The sequence below is a fragment of the Balaenoptera borealis genome (assembly GCF_965194805.1).
Source record: "Balaenoptera borealis genome assembly, chromosome: 3".
NCBI classification, from domain to species: Eukaryota; Metazoa; Chordata; class Mammalia; order Artiodactyla; family Balaenopteridae; genus Balaenoptera; species Balaenoptera borealis.
Window position 1 is genome coordinate 112810976 of NC_138866.1, and position 19480 is coordinate 112830455.

The following is a 19480-nucleotide window of genomic DNA, read 5'->3' on the forward strand; positions in this document are numbered from 1 at the left end:
GCATAGATGTTAAAGACAAATAGCAAAGCCATCAGGTCAGTGCTCCAACCCTCCAGAAGGAGCTGGAAAGAACTTCAAACCACCATTTCACAGATGAGGAAACTGAGGCCCCAAATCACAAAAGGGAAGAGTCAGGGTCAGCTGCTGGCATCCTGACTGGGTCCAGGGCAGCCCAGGGTTTTAGCAGCATACCGTTTCCCTGACCTTCGTACTCATTTGCTCTGGCTCCCAGCAAAACCCATCTCAGGAATCAGAGCTGCAGCTGGGAGCCTACAGGGTGGGTGGTCTTAACCCTTTCCAGGCCAAACTCCTGGGTCCTCTCCTTCCCTCTAGCGCAGCCTCACATGACACACACCGAGGATACTACAGGCAGGAACCCAACCTCCCAAACCACAGTCCTTCTCTACTCAAGGGCCTGAAAAGGCCACAGGCCACAAGGTTAGGACAGCCAGATGACACCATCCAGAGAAAATGAAGGTCCCATTTAGGCGCTTACTCTGGGTGCAGGGAATCTCCGCCCCAATCCTCAGAACAGAAAACAAAGAATGAGTTAAACCCAGTCGGCCCGCTGCACGGCCCTTGGCAGGTCACTTCCTCTCCAGCCTCAAGTCACACAAAAGAGGGCAGGAGGGAGAGGCCACGTGAGCTCTGAGGCCCGGGCCCACTTCACCTCCTTCCCCCTTTAACTCCCAACACCTGTCCTCTAGCTGTGCCCTCCCGACGGCAACCAACCTACAACCCAAGGAAGCAAAGGTCGGAGAGCAGTTACTTTGGATGATTTTTTATTTTGCATTTCATATATTATCCAGTTTCACATTCTCACAGGATCAGCAATTACAACAGCCTCCTTGTCTCCCAAGTCTGAAAACGGCAAGACAGCCACCGCTGCGGCCAAAGGCAATGCACTGATGTGCACACGAAACAAAAAATTGCACAATTTTTCCTTCATTTTTCTTAAACTAACGGCTGACGCTAAGGCTCACGGCTGGAGAACGGAAACCCTTTTCTTCTTCATGCCTCAAACTAAAATGTTAAACTTATCTGACAGGGCAGACAAGGTCTCTTCAATAATTAATTGCACACACACACGAAAAATCCTTTATGTTGCATAAATATTTTGTTACACAGGGTACAAAAATACTTTCACTTTTTGGTTGGTTTTGAAGTTTGGAAAGCATGAGGAGCCATGGCAGGGGTGGGGTGCGCCGTGGAGAGGTAAGCGAAACTGGGCAGAGAAAAGGTTTTCTTAATGGCTGTTGGCCCATCTGAGGGGGAGGAAGCAGAGGACCCCAATTTGAAATGACCAAGAAAACGCTCTATCTTGGCTGGGTGGTCCTTCCTGTTCAGCCTGGAAGTGTGTGGGGTGGTGGAGGCCGCCAGCCGCCGGGCGGGGCTGGCTGCAGGGCTTGGTCCTCACTGAAGCAGGGTGGGTGCAGGGGAGGGGGGTGTGGGGAGAGGGACCGGGAATGATGAACCATTAGTGGCCAGGACTTGTTGCTATGGTGACACAATGTGAGAACAAACTGTACACTCACATATATACAAGTTTAAGTGTCTTAATTCATGCCAGGAACACATGCAAAATTAAACGCCTCATTTCTTTGAGGTGGGGCTACGGAAGCAAATTTGGACTGGAGGTCAGGCCTTGCTCAGTCCCAGTGAGACCTCCGAGCTGGGTCTGGGTGTCCCAGCGAGAAGGCCCCTGAATCCTGCCGTGAGGCCTTGGTGAGGGGCGCTTTGGGGCAGGACAGGGCTGAGGAAAAGGAGAGAAAGGAAACAGAGTCCACTGAGTCAGGCTTAAAATTCACAGTCTTTGGAGGGAAGCAGCAGCTCTGCACGGGCCACCTGGGGGCAGTGGAAGCTCAGGGTGGCTCCCTCCCCAGTGAGGCGGGCGGGGGGGCTTCGAGCTGTGGTGACCAGACCTGGAGGGAGGGGAAAGAGGTGGCCATGAGCAGATGCATGGGAATGGAGCTGAACCCAGGCCCTTCCCTTGCGAGGAGGCTGCAAGATGGGAGGTGGGGGGCAGGGTGGGAGGAGAGGGGAAAACCAGCCAGAGTGCCCCAGGCGCAAGCTCAGGTTGGGGTAGCACCAGCGAGCTCCTGGACTCAGGCAGAGGAACCACGGCCCTGCAGGGAGCCAGGCTCTAGGACACTTTCTGTCCCAGGCCTCTGAGCCAGCACTTACTGAAGAACTAACAGAACTGACGATATTTCCATCCTTGCTGGGTGGTATCAGAGGAAGGGTACCAGCGCACCTGCAAGAGAAGCCAACATCAGGAGCTAGCTGTGCAGTCCCTTCGCTTGATGGGGGAGCCTGGGAAACACGGCCTTCAGTGCCCCTGTCGGAGTCCTGGTTCTGTTACTGACCGGCGGAGATCGGGCCAGTTACTCACCTCTGGGCGTCAGTTTCTTCATCCTGAAAATGGGAGAGCGCCACCTGACCTGCCTCCTCTGCAGGACAGAGGTTCAAATGAGAGAAGGGTTACGAAGGCGTTCACGCTCCACTGAGCCCGACTGTACCGGGTGGAGTGCTGGCAGCCGGGGGCACTGGCCCAACAGTCTGCCCTTCCCCCTTAACCGGGAGAGTGCGGAATTCCTAACATCAGGAGAATGCACCCTAACACACTTTGGCTCAACTTCTTTGAGTCTCAGTGTCCTCAACAGCTACAGGATAGAGATGATTAAAAGTCACAGGGTATCCACGAGGATCAGATAAGACAGAATGTAAAAACACATTAGAAACCAAAGTCAGTGTGATCTCCAAGGGGCAGGACTCCCAGAAGTTGGTCCTGTCCTTGCAGGATTCAAGGAAGTCACAGACTAGACCCAGCTGATGCTCCCCGCCCCCGCCGCTGCCCCGTTTCAGCTTCTCCACCACCCCCACCCCCGTTCCCTTCATTACAAGCCTCCTAACTTTAGAGATTTGTAACCTACCAGCTGAGCCCTCTAGTGGGGGGCCTGGCAGCTACCTCAACCCTGGTACTTGCTAGAAGGCCCCACAGAGCAATGGCCCCAAAGCAGGATTCCCAGAGACAGGCCAGGAAATGACATGCACCCCATTCCCCATGGGCCAGTCATCTGGACGGTGAGCCGTGCTGGGTGCCAAGCCAAGATTGCGGGGAGGCCGCCTGCCCCGGTTACAGACAGCACGTCTGCCCCGGCCTGACCCGTGGCCACCTGGGAGGGGTGGCGGCAGGGCGTCACAGGGCCCCGAGTGAGGGGGCGGGAAGAGAACTCAGGGATGGGAGCCGGGGTTCTCTTAGGAAAGAAAGGGATGGCACAGGAGAGCCGATGAGGAAACCAAGTAGCAGGTGTGCATTACAGACAACCTCTTGAAGCTCGAGCAATCAGACCCAGTTACCCACTTGGCTGCCAGGAATCCCTGCCTCTGTAAGTAGTGAAGATATCGAGCAACGCCAGGCTATCTGGTGGCTGATGAAAGCTTCCTGAGAACTTGCTCCTGTGCCCCCTCCAAATTCTAGGTGCTGTTTTGTACAGCGCAGGACCCTGACCACCCCGTGTTCAGCAGGAAGTCGGCAGCTGGTTACTCTGAGATGCCGGGACACTTGGCGCATAGCAGGACCAGGGCCTAGGCCACCTGACCAATGTCGGGATGGCCCCTGGGCTCCAAGGATGTGACACTGCTGTCATCGGCACACAGTTGACCCCGGGCTGCCAGGACCACCTTGATTAAGCCCCACACCACACAGAAAGGGTTAAGAGCCTCTTTGAGCCATCCAGCCTCAGAGGCCACCTTATTTTCTCTCATGTCTTCTAAACATCTGGAAGCAGTTCCCTCCCTTCCTGGCTGACAGCTGAGTGGGAGGAAGCCTCTCCTCCCCTTTGCCGAGCCGTGGGCTGCCCTCTCAGCTGCAAGCCCAGCTGGACACCAGAGCTCATTCCCTAAGAGAGGGACGATGAGGAAACCAGCACCGCTGCCACGGGACAAGGCTGCGACTGGTAAAGCTCAGGGAAGCCCTAGTGGACCCTGACCACCGCACTTCACCCAGCCTCCAGCTGGAGCGGCCCCACGGCAAGGAAGCGCCTGACAGGCTGGGTGCCCTGCAGGGCTGGACAAGGGGAGAGCGACGGACGAGAGTGGGAGGGACCCCGGAGGCCTCCGACCCACCCTCCTCCACCACCGGCTGCTTAGGGGCCCCCACAACAAGCCTGCTCCATCCAGTCCCACCCTCTCCACGAGGTGCTGCGGCTTGGGCTCCAGAGCAGCAGCTTTCCCTCCAGCCTGAGATGAGCCCCCGCCTTCCTGGGGAGGAAGCAGAGGAAAGCCCTAATTTCTGAGCTCGGGATGGTCGTGCAACCCAACTGGACAGAACGTACTTGGAGGGCTGCATTTCCACTCTCCTCAGATGCCTGGGGTAGGCCAGTGGTCCAGGTTCTCTAAAGAAGCACGGTCTCTTCCTGCCCCAGCTCAGAACAAGAACCCCAGGCCCAGGGATCACGGCCAGCACAGCAGGGAGCAAGTGGCCAGTCCCCTGTCAGGGCCTCCACTTGTTCACAGGGGGTTTGGGGGTCCTAAGAGGCCACTCCACAGGGACAGCCCATGGGCATCTAGAATGGCTACAGATCCAAGAGGGGCAGCACCCAAACAAAGGAGTAGGGGGCACACGGTCCTCTCTCAGACCCTCAGACTGACTAACTGAGAAGATACACCAAAAAGTGGGCAAAGGGATGAATCCACACAAGAAGAAACAGAAACAGCCAACAAATAAGGGAGACTCACTCATCACAAAGTCAAAACAATACAATTAACTCAGACTGGCAAGTCTACACTCTGACCTTGCAATAGTTCTATGAATTTATGATAAGGAAAGCAAGCAGGACAGGTGCCCAGAGAGGTGTGAACAAGGGCGTCCATGGCAGCACAGCCTAACGAGCAAACGAAAATTGTGTAAACAACCTCACTGCCATCTACAGGGAGGCACACGCACTTATACATTGGTAGGCTAGCCAGGCATCCAGAATGTAGACCTATACTTACTGACATGGAAGCATGTCCTAATATTTAAGTTTTAAAAAGATTAAATGTGTAATTTTTGTAAAAGGTTCATACCCATGGATTTACTTATACACCTGTGTCCAACTACCTACCAAGTCTAAGGACTAAACGTAGTGATATTTTGGGGAGCAGGATGATAAGCAAAGGCAAAACAGAGAAAAAACCCTGTCTTTTTCTTCCCATGAATGCAGACCTCTAACAGCTAATGTTTATGAAGCACTTGGCATGTGCCAGATGCTGGTCTAAGTAGTTTTCATATACTAAGTTCATTTAATCCTCAGAAAAGCCCTATAAATTTGATGCTATTATCATTTCCATTAAACAGATAAGAAAATAGAGGCAGGGGAATCCGTGTAACTTTAAGGTCATCAGTAAGTGGCTGAGCCAGTGTAAGGGGGGCAAAGGGCTGCAGTGAAAGACCCCCATACCCTCAGGTCGAAATGGAAAAAGAAGTCCAAACTGGGAGGACCCTGGGGTGCAAGGGGACATGCAGAATCCCTGCTTTTAGGCCACTATCTTCATGTACCAGACCCCAGTGTGCCCCTGCCACCCATACCCTCTGAAAGGAGAAGATTCTATCAAGAGGATCAGAAGGTCCCGCAAGACAGCCTTGTGCCGAGATAGAGCAGGACTGAACCACCTCCAAGCCCCTTTCTTCCTGCAGGTCTCGTCCCTGCAGCCACATGAGGATGCCTCGCTCAGGCCGAGCTACTGGCAAAGGGCATGAGGTCAGGATGTATATGGTGGGGTACAGAAAGGAAGGACCGGTTTTTATCCCCTTTTGTCTATCAGCTGCTGCCTTCTCTCCAAGTCACCTCCTTACCCCCAGGCACAGAAAAACGCAGTGCTACCTGGTCCTCTGGGTTCAGAATAACCTCCTTAGGATCACCAGTGTCCACCTCCTTCATTTAGGCATTTTCAGCCTCCGCCTCTGGGGCAGTACTATCGGGGGCAGGGAGGGGGCTCTTGCAAGGAAAAGAGAAACTGATACTACTTAGAAAATGCTTTCATGCCTATCACTACATTTGGTCCTAACAGTGTGTTTTACTGTCGAGGAAACGACTATCCCGAGAACTCAAGTAGCGGGACAGAAGTAGTCACCACCTGATCCAATCGCTTGTCATCAGGCTGCCTCCCGAAAAAAGCCACTATCCTTTGAGGGGGACTTCATCCCCTTCCCCGGGAGACCAGAAGACAGGAACTCAGGCACAGTGAGGCCTCTAGCCTCAGAGAGGACCTGGAGGGAACTAGACAATAATGATATTAAATAATAAGCATGTTGTGCTCCCTCTGTGCTAATAGGCTACCAACCACCCTCTAAAGTAGCTACGACTATCATCATTCCACAAAGAAATCGAGACACAGAGAGGTCAAGAAACTTGCCCAAGGTCACACAGGTGTTGAAAGAGAGAGCCAGAACCTGGACCAAGGTAGCTGGACAAGAGTTGGACAGCCACAGGGCGCGGTGGGGGACGGAGGGAGGAAGCTGGAAAGGAAGACAAGAGGAGGGCACACAGTCCCGTGTACGAAGCTTAGGGACCCACAGCAGCACACCACTCCCAGCCGGCTGGGGGGCCACCCCAAAAAGGACAGAGATATCGCTCCTGAATAATCTGACATCCTGACTGTCCCTGGCTCCCAACCTCTGCCTCACATTGTCATGGCCTAGCATCTCAGAGCAGATGGGGCAGAACCTCTCCATCCGATCTGGTCCTGCCCTCTCGTTTTACAGATGAGGACAACACGGAGGCCCAGAGGTGAAGTCACTTGCTGAAGATCAGGTAGCTAACTGGTGGCACAGCTGGGACCAGAGGACTCACGGGGCCCCTGCAGTTAAACTCCCCTCTTGGCGGGGAGCGCCATCTGCCTTCCACACTCCGCCGGGTCACAGAGGACTGCCTTCACTCACCGCAGAGCCGGTCTGCGGCAAGTCCCCAAACGTTGCCCTAGAGAGGAAGAGCCTCGCCACCTCCCTACGCCGATCAATCTTCCAGCCCTCTGTGGTGTGCCGCCAGGGTGAGTGCCAAGCGGAACCACGCGCCTGCCCTCGGTACAACCCAAGTTGCCGTGGCCGGGGGAACGCCTTGCGAGGGTGGCAGTCAGGGAATCTGAACCTTCCACCTTGGAACTGGGCGAACCCAGGTCACGAAGCCCTTCAGAGGGATGGACACGCACTTGACCCTCCCATTGGCAGAGCCTCCCACGCCTCCTGCCTCAGCTTCTAGCTTCTAGGAACTCTCCCTCCTGGCTTCTCACACCCTTCAACTCCTCATCCCCTTCTACTGCCCCAGCCAGGAGGCCTGTTCTCTCCCTCTCAACAGCCAGGTCACGCTTCCCGAGCCTCGGCTCTCGGTCACCTCACTGACGAGAGGCCAAGGCGGGCTCGCCGCTCACCCCAGCCCTCCCGCGCTGCCTGGCGGCGCCCCGCCACCGCCGCACAGAGGCCTGGCTGTAATCTGTGAGGTGCTCGTGCCCCTCTCGGGCACCTGGCGTGGCATTCGGCAAGCACAGAGCCCTCCTGGCCCAGCCGTGCCCGCTCTGCCTCTCCCCTAGAAGCGCTGGCTGCATCCTTCCAGCCCCAGCCCAGGTCACAATGCAGGGTGCCCATGTTCCTTGAACAAAAGAGCAAACACTCACTGGGCACCCCGCATGTTCCAGGTACAACTCTAGCCCCTCACGTGGCTTAACGTTTAATTCTCACAACAACCTGAGGCAGATACTACTATTCCTATCTTTCCAGATGAGTGAAAAAGAACAACCCAGACACAGAAATCTTTCAGAGCTTTCTGAAGTTCATAAAGACAGAAGGAAGCAGAGGCAGGCGGCCTGGCTCCAGCGACCACACTCAGGTCTGTCACCACAGGCAGAGTTGGCACAGCCTGCCCGCGCGTGTCCAGGGGGCAGTGGACCCACAGTGGGTCTCTCACACTTTGCATTTGCAGTGTATCCTCGATGCAGCCTCACAGCTTATCCTCTCCTTCCCCTCTGTGGGACCCCAAACCCCAAAGGTACTGTTGTTCCAAGACAGCAGTTCTGCAGCAGCTCTGGGGACCAGGGTGGCCCGTGGCCAGGTAGGAATGAAGCCTGGCCAACTCAGAGCCTTTGTTCTCCCCTTTCCTACTTCTCCCCCCGACAGGCTTACCTGAGCATGTAGGGCGGCAGCGGCAGCAGCAGTGGCAGCTGGGTAGGTAAACGCAGCATGTGAGATGGCTGGGGTCAGCTCTGTGGTGTACAGAGGGTAGGGGGCCCAGGCCTCTGGGGATGCGGGGATCAGAGCGGCCCCCATCAGGTCATCTGCGACGGGAGACAACAGCCCCCCTTGTCAGAACGTAGATCCCCCTTTGCGCCACCCCATTCCAAACAGAGAAGGGGACCCAGCACTATCGCTGAGCATAAGCTCCCTTCTCAGGCTCCCCTGAAGGATCCCAAGACTGGGAAAGAAGCCATGGTAACTTGGCCAGGCTTGGTGAGTATCCTGTCTGCTTCAAGAAGCCCTCAGATGGGTCTCTGCTCATCTCAACCAAGAGGGATCAGAAAAGGCTTCAGGGAAGCTGGGCGACACCGACAGCTCAGGAGCTCAGTCTGAGGTCCAGCAAAGGCTGCAGGGGAGGGAGGAAGCATGGGACCCACAGGGATGGGTAATGGTGGATGCAAGAAGCTCCTGGAAAAGGGGCGGGCAGGCAGGACTGATGCCCTCAGTGATGCCCTCTGCATGCAACTCCATCCACGAGGGCCTCCCAGCTCTGCCAGGTAAAGGGCAGCAGACGGCCACTCTGAGTGCCACTCACAGGGGTCTCGTGCGATGAAGTGTGCTCCGAGGGCGGGGTGAGCGTTGGTGGGATTTGGTGTAGCCATTAGCTTGTTCTTGGCCATCTTGGTGTTGGCTTTGGCAAACTCTAGCCTCAGGGTCTGAGGGTTCTCAGGATCAAAGCGAATACCCTACGTGAGAAGGAAAGGAAGGGAAAGGCGTTACACTGTAGGACCCAGCCTGGCCACTGCAGTGGGGACGGAAGGGCCCGAGAAATGATCCAGCCTGAAAGACTCGCCCACACGGGGGCCAAGACAGAGGACACACTGCTCGGGCCTTGTGAGTAGTGGCGTTTGGCATGACAGTGCAGCCAGAGACTCTGCCCCAGGATGCTGGGTAAGGTACATCTGTGGGCCCTTTCCTTGGGTGCGGATTGGGGAAGGTTTGCAGAAGACGGAACAGGAATACCCATTGCCTAGAAGTCTGTGGGTCAGAGAAAGGCCTGTTCTCTGTCTACTCACGTTCAATGCATTCTTGGCCGCTTCTGCTCCTGCCCGGCTGTCAAAGATCACAAAACCAACAGGCTAGTAGGAAAAAGAGAGAATACCCTTGCATCTCTCCCAACATTCCATCTCCCCTTCAAGCATACAAAACAAAACAACAAAGAACAGAAAAATATATAATTCTTGTCCATATCCTCCCTATGTTCAGCTAGAACATAGGGAGGATATGGACAAGAATTATATATTTATACAATTATATATGGACAAGAGTTATATATTTTTGGTTTGGGGCACCAAAACTCTCCCATCCAGGTACCACATTCTGGCAAACGATGCCAATACAGCTTTATCCCACTGCATTAAACATCACCCTTTCAGTAAAAGTCTTTTTTTTTTTTAATGTATGCAGGTAATTAAAAGTAAGTTCTAGTGTTTTCCCCAGCACGAAAGGGGACATTAATGTATCAAGGACATGGAAAGGCTTCAGGTTCAATCAAGGGGCAACAGGTTTTTTTAATATATATATATAAATTTATTTATTTTATTTATTTATTTTTGGCTGCATTGGGTCTTCGTTGCTGCACACGGGCTTTCTCTAGTTGCAGCAAGCGGGGGCTACTCTTCGTTGCGGTGCACGGGCTTCTCATTGCGGTGGCTTCTCTTGTTGTGGAGCACGGGCTCTAGGCACACAGGGTTCGGTAGTTGTGTCACACGGGCTCTAGAGCGCAGGCTCAGTAGTTGTGGCCCACGGGCTTAAGTTGTTCTGCGGCATGTGGGATCTTCCCGGACCAGGGCTCGAACCCGTGTCCCCTGCATTGGCAGGCGGATTCTTAACCACTGCACCACCAGGGAAGCCCGGGGCAACAGGTTTATGGGACTTCCCTGGTGGCGCAGTAGTTAAGAATCCGCCTGCCAATGCAGGGGACACGGGTTCGAGCCCTGGTCCGGGAAGATCCCACATGCCATGGAACTAAGCCCGTGGGCCACAAGTACTGAGCCTACATGCCACAGCTACTGAACCCTGCGCAGCTAAAGCCTGTGCTCTGCAACAAGAGAAGCCACCACAATGAGAAGCCCGTGCACTGCAATGAAGAGTAGCCCCTGCTCGCCACAACTAGAGAAAGCCCGCGCGTAGCAACGAAGACCCAACACAGCCAATAAATAAATAAAATAAAATAAATTTATTTATTTAAAAAGGGGGGCGGGGGGGAAACAACAGGTTTAAAACTTCTCCAACTTCATTTTGCCAAGGCTCAGTCCAGTCCCCAAACGGCCCCTGAGGGCTCTGGGCCTGGGACTCCCTGCATCAGGAACCAGAGCCCAGCCACCACCTCTACGGTCCTCAGCCTCTGGGTCCCACTGTGGCTTCTCAAGGGCCAGAGAGGGAGGACCAGGAGCTGACTGGTAAGAAGAGGGGACCTGTGGAGGCTACTCTTTCGTCAGCCCAGGACAGGACAGGGGTGACGGGGGCAGGTCTCAGCTGCCAGATGCCTCAAGATTGAGGAAAAGAGAACAGGCTCAGTTCGAACTTCAGCAGTCGGTCTGGGCTGGGAGGAAGAAAAACCTTGGAGAGAAATTACCTGTCTCGATGTGAGCTTGATCAGGGACCCTTCATACCCCTGCAGAGAAAGGTGGTCATTAACAGGGAAGGTCGGAAGCCTCTGTTGTGCTACCCTGGCCACCCCCCAGCCCTGCCTTTCCCCAGCTCACACTCTTCTCCCCTCAAAGGTGACCCACTCTGATCTCCACCACCGCTGAGCGCCCTCAGTCCTTGTGTCCCATATCACACGGCCTAGCACATGGGATGGCCATCTCGTGATAGCATTCATCATTTCATGCGGAAATTCCCCTTTGCTCTCCTAGCCTGTCATCTGGAAGCACAGACCTTACCTTTTTAAGTTTTCTTATCTGCAAATTGAAAACGCTATGCTGAATCTCAAAGATTCCTTATACGGTAAAGTCTACTGAGATTCTACTGTCTCCACTTTACAGATGAGAAATCGGAGGCTCAGAAAGGCTAAGCAATTGACAGAAAGCAACATATGAGTTAGCAGAACCGGGACAGAGAACCAGGTCTGCCATCACAGTTTCTAGTTTTCCTGCTGCCCAATCCAGGTCTGCGATTCATTCCTGATGCTTCTCCTCCATCCTAGGCTCTGCCCATGGGTGGCTGCGTCCAGACTCACCTTGAACGGCCTAAAGAGCAGGTAGAGTTCTCTGGGTTTAATATCCACAGGGAGCCCACTGACGAACAGTGTCCGGACCTGGGGAAGAGACCACAGTGGTCAGGGCCAAGATGACAGAAGAACAAGGATGATGGCTCTTCCTTCAGGAAGGACCTGGAATCCTTCCAGGGCTGAAGGAAGAATTCAGGATTTCCTGAGCCTTCTTTGGAGGCTGAGGCAAATGAGCACCCAGAGTTTCACAGCATTTAACTTTTCAAAACCCTTTCTGGACCCTTTCCTTTCTCTGGGTTCATCCTGCAGGTGTCACATCAAGCACTAGCTGAGCACTTCTGTGCAGACTGTCTGTTGCCGAACAGCCTCAAGGAGAGAGTCCTGTTTAACAAGATAGACGAAGGACCCCTCTGAGACTTGAAGAAAGCTATGGTGTCTTACCTCCAAAATATGCACAAGTAGAAACGTATATATATTTCAGAATATTCCCATGGACTCCTGGTAGAAAGGCTCCGTCTGGTCTAGCGGGAAGGCAAAGATGTAAACTCTGTGCCTTGGAGCAATTTCATCAGAGGGCCCAGCAGTTTCACATCCATCTCCTCCTGCTTCCTATGCTAGATGTAGGTTCTTCAGTGGCCGGCAATGTATTATATTCTTGCTTCTCTGGCCAGCTCTTAGCATGGTGCTGGTACTAAATGTTTACTGAATAAGGGACTTGGGGAAGGAGTCAAATGGAACAATGGTGCTGGGTTTTGAAGAATGTGTAGGATCTTGCCAGCTTCAAGTGAGGGAGAGGATGGTGTAAGTTATGAGCCTTGCCCTCAACAAAGTTACAAGTTGGCACTGAAGCCAGGTCTAGACACCTGGTGTCCATCCTGTGACTCCTGCCAAACCTGACCTCCCGAACAGTGGGTGAGGTCCAGGAGAGGGTTGGCGGGAACACTTCCCTAATTCACCACTGCTGGTTAAATGCTGCTGGCACCCAATGCTCAACTAGCGAGGCCAGATCAGCCAATAATTATAATGGGAGAAGGAGGATTTTCCATAGTGTAGATCCATTAAAAATACATCTTGAAACTGTGCTTTCTGAGTAATGAAAAATCCAAAAGATCAGAGCTTCCCCACACACTTGACTTCTGTTTTTTTTTTTTTTTTTTTTGGCTGCATGGCTTTGAGGATCTTAGTTCCCCGACCAGGGATGGAACCCTTGCCCTCAGCAGTGACAGCACAGAGTCCTAACCACTGGACTGCCAGGGAATTCCCTTGACTCCTGTTTCAAGTCGCATCTCATACCACTAAGCCAAACGTAAGTCTTCTCAACTTGTCACTGCCGACTTAAGAACAAGTTCACATGCCTCAGCCCACCCAACACGTGGCTATTCTTGAAAACATTTAGTGGACCACATCCCCCTCCAGAGGCACCAAAGAACTTCTTCCATGCTCTAGTGATGGCCTGCTGAAGGAACTGAGGCAACAGCCTTCTTGGAGACAATGGCCTGAATCAGGAACCCAGGGCAGTCAGGCAAAGTTACACCCAACTCATACACATACACACACACACACACACACACACACACACACACACACACTCACTCTCTCTCTCTCTCTCTCTCTCTCTCTAATGAACACACATGTCAACAACAGAGCCAGGAGTGGCAAAGGAAACCAGCCCCCATAGCTGCCTGTAACAAGTGTTGCCACCCTAGCCACACAGGAATGACTCCAAGCCCATGGCTGATAAAATAGGTAAGGACAGCTTCTTCTGTCACATGAGTTTTCGCCAAGAAGCAAACCCAGGAGAATTCCTTGCCAGTTAGGACACCTCCACCCCCTCTGGTGATGCCTTTCCTCACCACACACACTTCTGCTCCTGGGCCTGGGGTAAAGGTTCTGTACATCTCACAGCCCTTGGCAGCTGTGTCCCTATACACGCAGATCTCAAGCACTGCCCTGTCCCAGAAGTATCTGGGAGAAACCGGACAGCCCAGGCTCCAGAGTGGGGTGAATTGAGTTCCTGGACTCCAGAGGGCAGCCATCCTCTACACCTCTCTGCCCTTTGACGGAAGGCCTTTCATTTACATGTAAACCCTCAAATAGAAGTGCCTCGCTCAGGTCATGCAGCTTGTTTTTTAAAGGCAGCAGACCTGGGACTCAAAACCCAGGTCTCCCTCCCAACTACTCACCCAGGCTGGTAGAGATGATGCTTGCTTTTTGGTGCCAGGGCTTGGGCGCCCAGCCCACCACAGACGATGGACTGAAAGAGTACAAGCCAGCCAGGGCCCTGCTGGATCGGCCTGGACCAGTGCTACTCCCTCCTCCCTGGGATGAGGGGACGTGCTTTGGGTCAAAGATGCAAAGCCAGAGCCGCCCACAGAAACCTCTGCCTCAGTTCTCCCCAGGGGCCACCCATTTCACCCCGGCTAATTTTAAACCCTTCCTCAAATGGCTCCTTTCTGGCCAGACCTCCCCAGAGGCCCCCTTAAATAGAAAGTTCTCAGCACAAAGTTTCCTGCTTAGCGGAGGGGAGGGGAGTGAGTACAGGGGAACTTTCCCTCATTCCCAGCTCAGATTCTGGTTCCCAGCCTTCTCTGGGCCAGATGACTCTCTTCCCTGGCTTCCCATCTTTTAGATTCTAAAGGCTACAATACAGGTTGCATCCTGTGCCTGGTCATTCCTTAGGAGACAAGCTGACATCAAGGCAGTTATGGGTTAGGCGGTGGGTCCCCGTCTGCCAGTTCACATACCCTTTGCTGGGAGGCTAAGTCACAGGAAGCCCGACCTGAATGCTCTCCTTGGTTCTTACTTGACCCTGGACACCCTGGCAGATGACGTGCCCTCTGCCTATCCCCCTGTGCAGACATGGAAACTGAGGCCCAGAAGGGGCTCACGCAAGCTTGGCTCAGCAAGGAGCAGAGCTGGGTAAGACCCAGGAACAGTTTCAGCCATCTGTGCCATTCTTCTGGCTGTGGGGACAGAGGCAGCCGCACCTGGGCAGCCTCGTTAGCCCCATGGATGGGTAAAGTGCTGCCACACATCCATTCAGTAGCCAGCCCCTTCTCTGGGTGCCTGTTTAGAATGACGGCAAAGCTGGAGGGACAGGAAGTATGAGCTTAGCGGGCTGGCCGGCCACATGTCGAGAGAACAAGAGTTTCCAGAGCCCACCTACCCACCATGCTACTTCCAACTCCATCAGGTCCTGCCCCGGCCCACAGACTGCGGGTCCCCGACAAGCACCCACATAGGGCATGGCAGCTGCTCACGCTGCCCCTCGGCCCACCCCTTTCTCATTCCTGAACTGAAAGGCATCCATCCCTCAGGTCCCTCTATTTCCTCACCCCTCTTTCCTTCCTCTGAAGTCTTCCGGGGCCCCTAGGACCCCTTGTCTTTTACTGGTCCCACCATCTGAGCTCACCTGGACTCTAAAACCCAGAGTTAGGAGGCAAGTCTCAAACGTTCCTGTCCTCCAAGGTACCTAGAGCCAGGCTCAACATCTGAGACCGCCGCCGTCTCTACACACCTCGGTCCCTCCAAAGAAGGGACTCACAGCCAGAAACGGATGTGGTCCAGGGTGGCAGAGTGATGCCATAAATGGGAAAGGCTTTGGTTAGTTAGACCGGAGTTTGCATCCCAGCTTTATGCTTGGCTTGGTGAAGCTGCTTCATCTCTCTGAATGTCAGCTTCTTTATCTGTACAACACGGGTACCCTCTACCTCCAGGATGAAGAGCACACTTTATGCCCAGCACACAGGAGAGGCTCGACCATATGCTTGTTCACTTCAGGGTCCCGTAATCTCAACACTGACCTGCACAAAAACCTCACCTATCAGGTACCACAAGCCATTTAGTTATATAAGGTTGTCTAGTGAGGCTGGGTCAGGTCCAGATCAGCCTGGAGCTGGGAACACAGGTGAGACAACCTTACGCGGTCGCTGGATTCTTTAGTGTTCCCCTTCCCCAGGGAGGCCATGTCTGAGGTGGAAGGCACCGTGGAGATCAGCTAGTTAAACACCCTCATTTTACAGATGACGGGGGCTTCCCTGGTGGCACAGTGGTTAGGGATCCGCCTGCCAGTGCAGGGGACACAGGTTCGAGCCCTGGTCCGGGAAGATCCCACATGCCGCAGAGCAACTAAGCCTGTGCGCCACAACTACTGAGCCTGCGCTCTAGAGCCCACGAGCCACAACTACTGAGCCCGTGAGCCACAACTACTGGAGCCTGCGTGCCTAGAACCCATGCTCTGCAGCAAGAGAAGCCACCGCAATGAGAAGCCCACACACCGCAACGAAGAGTAGCCCCTGCTCGCCGCAACTAGAGAAAGCCCGCACGCAGCAACAAAGACCCAACACAGCCATAAATAAATAAATACATACATACATACTGATGAGGGAACTGAGGCTCAGAATAGGAAGGTGACAAGGCAATCTAATGGCACAGTCGGGATACTTAGGGATGGCAGGGACAGAGACATGCAGTTACTTCTGCAAGGCCTGGCCAACAAGTCCTGTGTCCCAGGCCAGCACTGGCAACCACTCTTCCCATGCCACTTGCTGGTGCCAGCCTCACAGCAATAGGGTGCAACATTCAGCAGAGAGGTTGGGTGCAGACAAGGATTCAGGGACCAACCACCATTGATGCCAAGACGGAAAGATCAACCAAAGATCCCACCGCCTATTCCACAAGTTTACTACAAAAATTCAACATGAAAATATTTTAAGGTACTTGGAGGAAGCATAAGGGGTGGCTCACACAATCCCAGGCTGCTAGAAGGAACCAAACGTGTTTACGTAGGCCCTTCTTCCATACACTCACTCTTTTTCCAAAAGCATCCACACAACCCAAGAGAATATCTCCCTCCTGCCCTGAAACACTGAAAGCAACCACGGTCCTGTTAAAATGGTCATCTTCATGGCAAGTACCAGCAGACTGTGCTGGACCACAGCCATGTCCCTGGCACAGATGGAAGGCAAGTTTGGAACAGGCTGGAGAAGGTACTGGGGAGAGGTGGAAAAAGGATAGGGAATCCTTTGGAATTCCCTGGCAGTCCAGTGGTTAGGACTTGACGCTTTCACTGCCATGGGCCTGGGTTCAATCCCTGGTCGGGGAACAAAGATCCCACAAGCTCCGTAGCCAAAAAAAAAAAAAAAGGATGAGGAATCCTTAGAGGCCAGTAAAAGAAGACACATGTTGAGGAACCCACTGGAAGCACCGAATTCAACATGGACAAGAAACTTGGCCAGAGAGGTGTCCCCATACAGGACATCGCAGACATGGTGTGTAGCCTTCATGATGGTCAGGAGCAGACTTGGCCTCGCTGGAGGTCCCAGCCAGTGCCAGGCCTGCCTAGGGCAACAAACTGGCCTTCAGCACAACGGTGTCCCTGGACGGCAAAGCTTGGGGACTCCCGAGGCTGCTCGTCCCTCAAGCAAGGCCTGCTGCCTATCCTTCCCGGGGGGTGCTGGGAACAAGAGGGTGGGAGAGTCCAGCCCCTTCTAGGAAGTCCACACCACAGGCTATCACTGGTGGGCAGACTTCCTGGGGTTGGCTAGGTATTTGCTGTGTGATCGTGGGCCCTTTCCCTCCAGCTACTGCTGGATCTCGAGTGCCTGGGGCTCCTCCCTCCTCCACGGGAGGCCACCCATCTCATTCCCAGTGCTCCGGGGAGGGGCAGAGAAGGGCACCGGAAGTGGTGGCCCCCATCCTCAGCCTTATTCTTGAGGCCCCTGGGGAGGGAATGCCCCCTTCAAGGAGCCTCTCCAGCACCTTCTGTAATCCCAGCACGACAGAGGACCCGGGCCCCCAAGTGGTGCAGCCCTTTCCCTCAGTAAAGGTGAACACTGCAGCCCTCCCCAGCCCAGAGGGAAGACAACTTTTTAGAGAGAAGTAGGAAGAAGGGGCTCTGACAAACTCATTCCTGTTTGTGTGTCAGTAATGATCTTCCTTCAGACAAACCAACCAACAGTTGTTTACAGATCTTCAGAAAAAATGAAAGTAAACAGAAGCCTCCAGGAGCAAGGTGACAGTGATACCCAAGGCATCAGCCTAATAGCAGAAATTCAGGCTTCTGCCTAAAAGGCTTCGAGGCAGGACTCGACCTCTTTCCATCAGCCCAGGTGGACATCTCTCTCAGCCTGGACACCCGCACAGGCACACCTGTCGTTCCAGTGCCCCCAGGCCAAGGCCAGCTCCCTCAACAGTGGCTGCTTAGAGGCCTCTGTCCTCCCCTGGGCACACACAGGGCCCAGCTCACACGGGGGCCCTGCAGAAGTCAAGGGAAGGGAGCTGTGGGGGGAGGCGGGGCAGGGGGTGTTCCCCCCAGAGGAAAGCCTCCGTGTGAGACAGGACTGGGGTATGGGGTCCGAGGGGCCACACCACGAGGCCCTCCCTCCCTAGTGGGGGGACGCCACGCTCAGTCAGCCCAGGCTGGGGCCTGGCCATACTCCACCTTCATACCGAGAATGGAACACTCAACTTCTCAGGTAAGGGTGGCAGCAGGATATTGTGGCTGAGAGGATGAGCGCCGTAAATACCAGTTTTTATTAGAGACCGAAGGGGTAAACACTGCTGTCAAAAACAGTCGTATGTCCATGGATATTAAACCCCCTACCCTTTAACTCCAAAGGACAACCACAGCCTCCTTCCAAACCCCAGCCCTGTACCCTCCAAGACAGCACCCTGGACTTGGACTCCAGGGACCTCCCGTCTGGGGCACAAAGGATGCTGAGGTAGGAGAACATCAGGGCCACCCCCACCCTTCCCCCACCCCCAAATAAATCCCAGCGGTCCACCAGAAACACTCCCCACTAGAAGACAACTCCTGCCTTCTAGGTGAATCTCTGCCTCACAAGGCTAAGAAACTTGACTCTGGGCAATAGAAACATCATACCAAAGAGATAAAAATGATATTTGAAAATTGATTCTTTGTGGCAATCCAACATCTCTGAAGTTAGAATTCAGTCTGGAAAGGGAACTGTTTCAACCAACCACTTCATCAAAATGTTCAAGTAACTCGCTTGCTTTGAACCCTGCCTCTTCTCTGCTTAGCATGGGGAGCCCTGCTGGTGTCATCTGGATGGAAAACACCCCTTACAAAAGTGGGTGGGGGAGGAGGGAAATCCAAACAGGGAAAAACAAGCCTCTCATAAGCCCCTCCCACATCCTTCCCCAACTCCCAGCCCTCTCCAGCAACCGAAATGCAGAATATCTGAGCTGGAAGAAACCTTATTTTTAGCCGAGGTCCAGTGAGTTGCTCAAAGTCACCGAGCATATCAGAAGCAGCCCCAGTGTCCCCAGGTGCCCAGCTCACAAAAGTCAATGCTCTTTTGCAGACCTTGATCTCACACCACCAACCCACTCAGAGCCCAGTGGGAGTCAGCCTTTGGTGCCCAGAACAAGTGACCTTCAGCTTCTGAGCTAAGAGGGCAGCAACAGTCCTTAGCAGAAGGTTGACCGGGGGTGCACGGGGTTCCACTGGATGATCCCATGGCTAGTCCTAAACAGTTAGTTATAGGGAAGTCAAAGGGAAGACTGACAGACTGCCAACTCCCAGAGCAGCCTTGTGCAGCGGGGAACGGGTTGGGGTAGAGCAGGGCCCCTCACAGCCCCTGGAAGCCCTGAGTCCAAACAGAAGCCCAAGCCACCCCATCTCAGTGTCTCACTACCGTCCCACCAGCCAGATCATGGGAGTTTATGAGCTGCAGCCTGCATTATATAAAGCTTGCAGCTTTCCTGCTGTAATGATACGGAAGGTCCTTTTTAAACTTGTACCAGCCATCATCACGCCCAGTTCGGCTCTGGCTTCTGCAAGGGGAAAAGGGTCATTGAGAACCAAGACACAGGACTCAGGCTCAGCCTCCTGCTCAGACAACAGACCAGACACAGAAACAAAAGAAAAAGAGCCTCAAAGCAATTGTCAAGGAGCCCGATTGAAGTCCCAGCCCTGCCACCAGCCAGGCAAGTGGCTTCGTGGCCTTCACCACTGCCTCAGCAGTAAAGAGGAGGGGTGGACTCGCCTCAGGGCCCTTCACACTCTGACCTTC

General features: G+C 53.8%; 1 protein-coding gene across 1 annotated transcript in view; it reads right to left on the minus strand.

The window, feature by feature from the left end:
* The window catches only part of LOC309624796 (uncharacterized protein), a 99755-nt gene that overhangs the window by 72438 nt on the left and 7837 nt on the right, over nucleotides 1–19480 (minus strand). Inside the window, 5 exon segments of the mRNA XM_082383402.1 lie at nucleotides 8159–8310; nucleotides 8805–8955; nucleotides 9286–9348; nucleotides 10848–10886; nucleotides 11454–11531. Of these exon segments, the coding sequence (XP_082239528.1) occupies nucleotides 8159–8310; nucleotides 8805–8955; nucleotides 9286–9348; nucleotides 10848–10886; nucleotides 11454–11531 (483 nt within the window).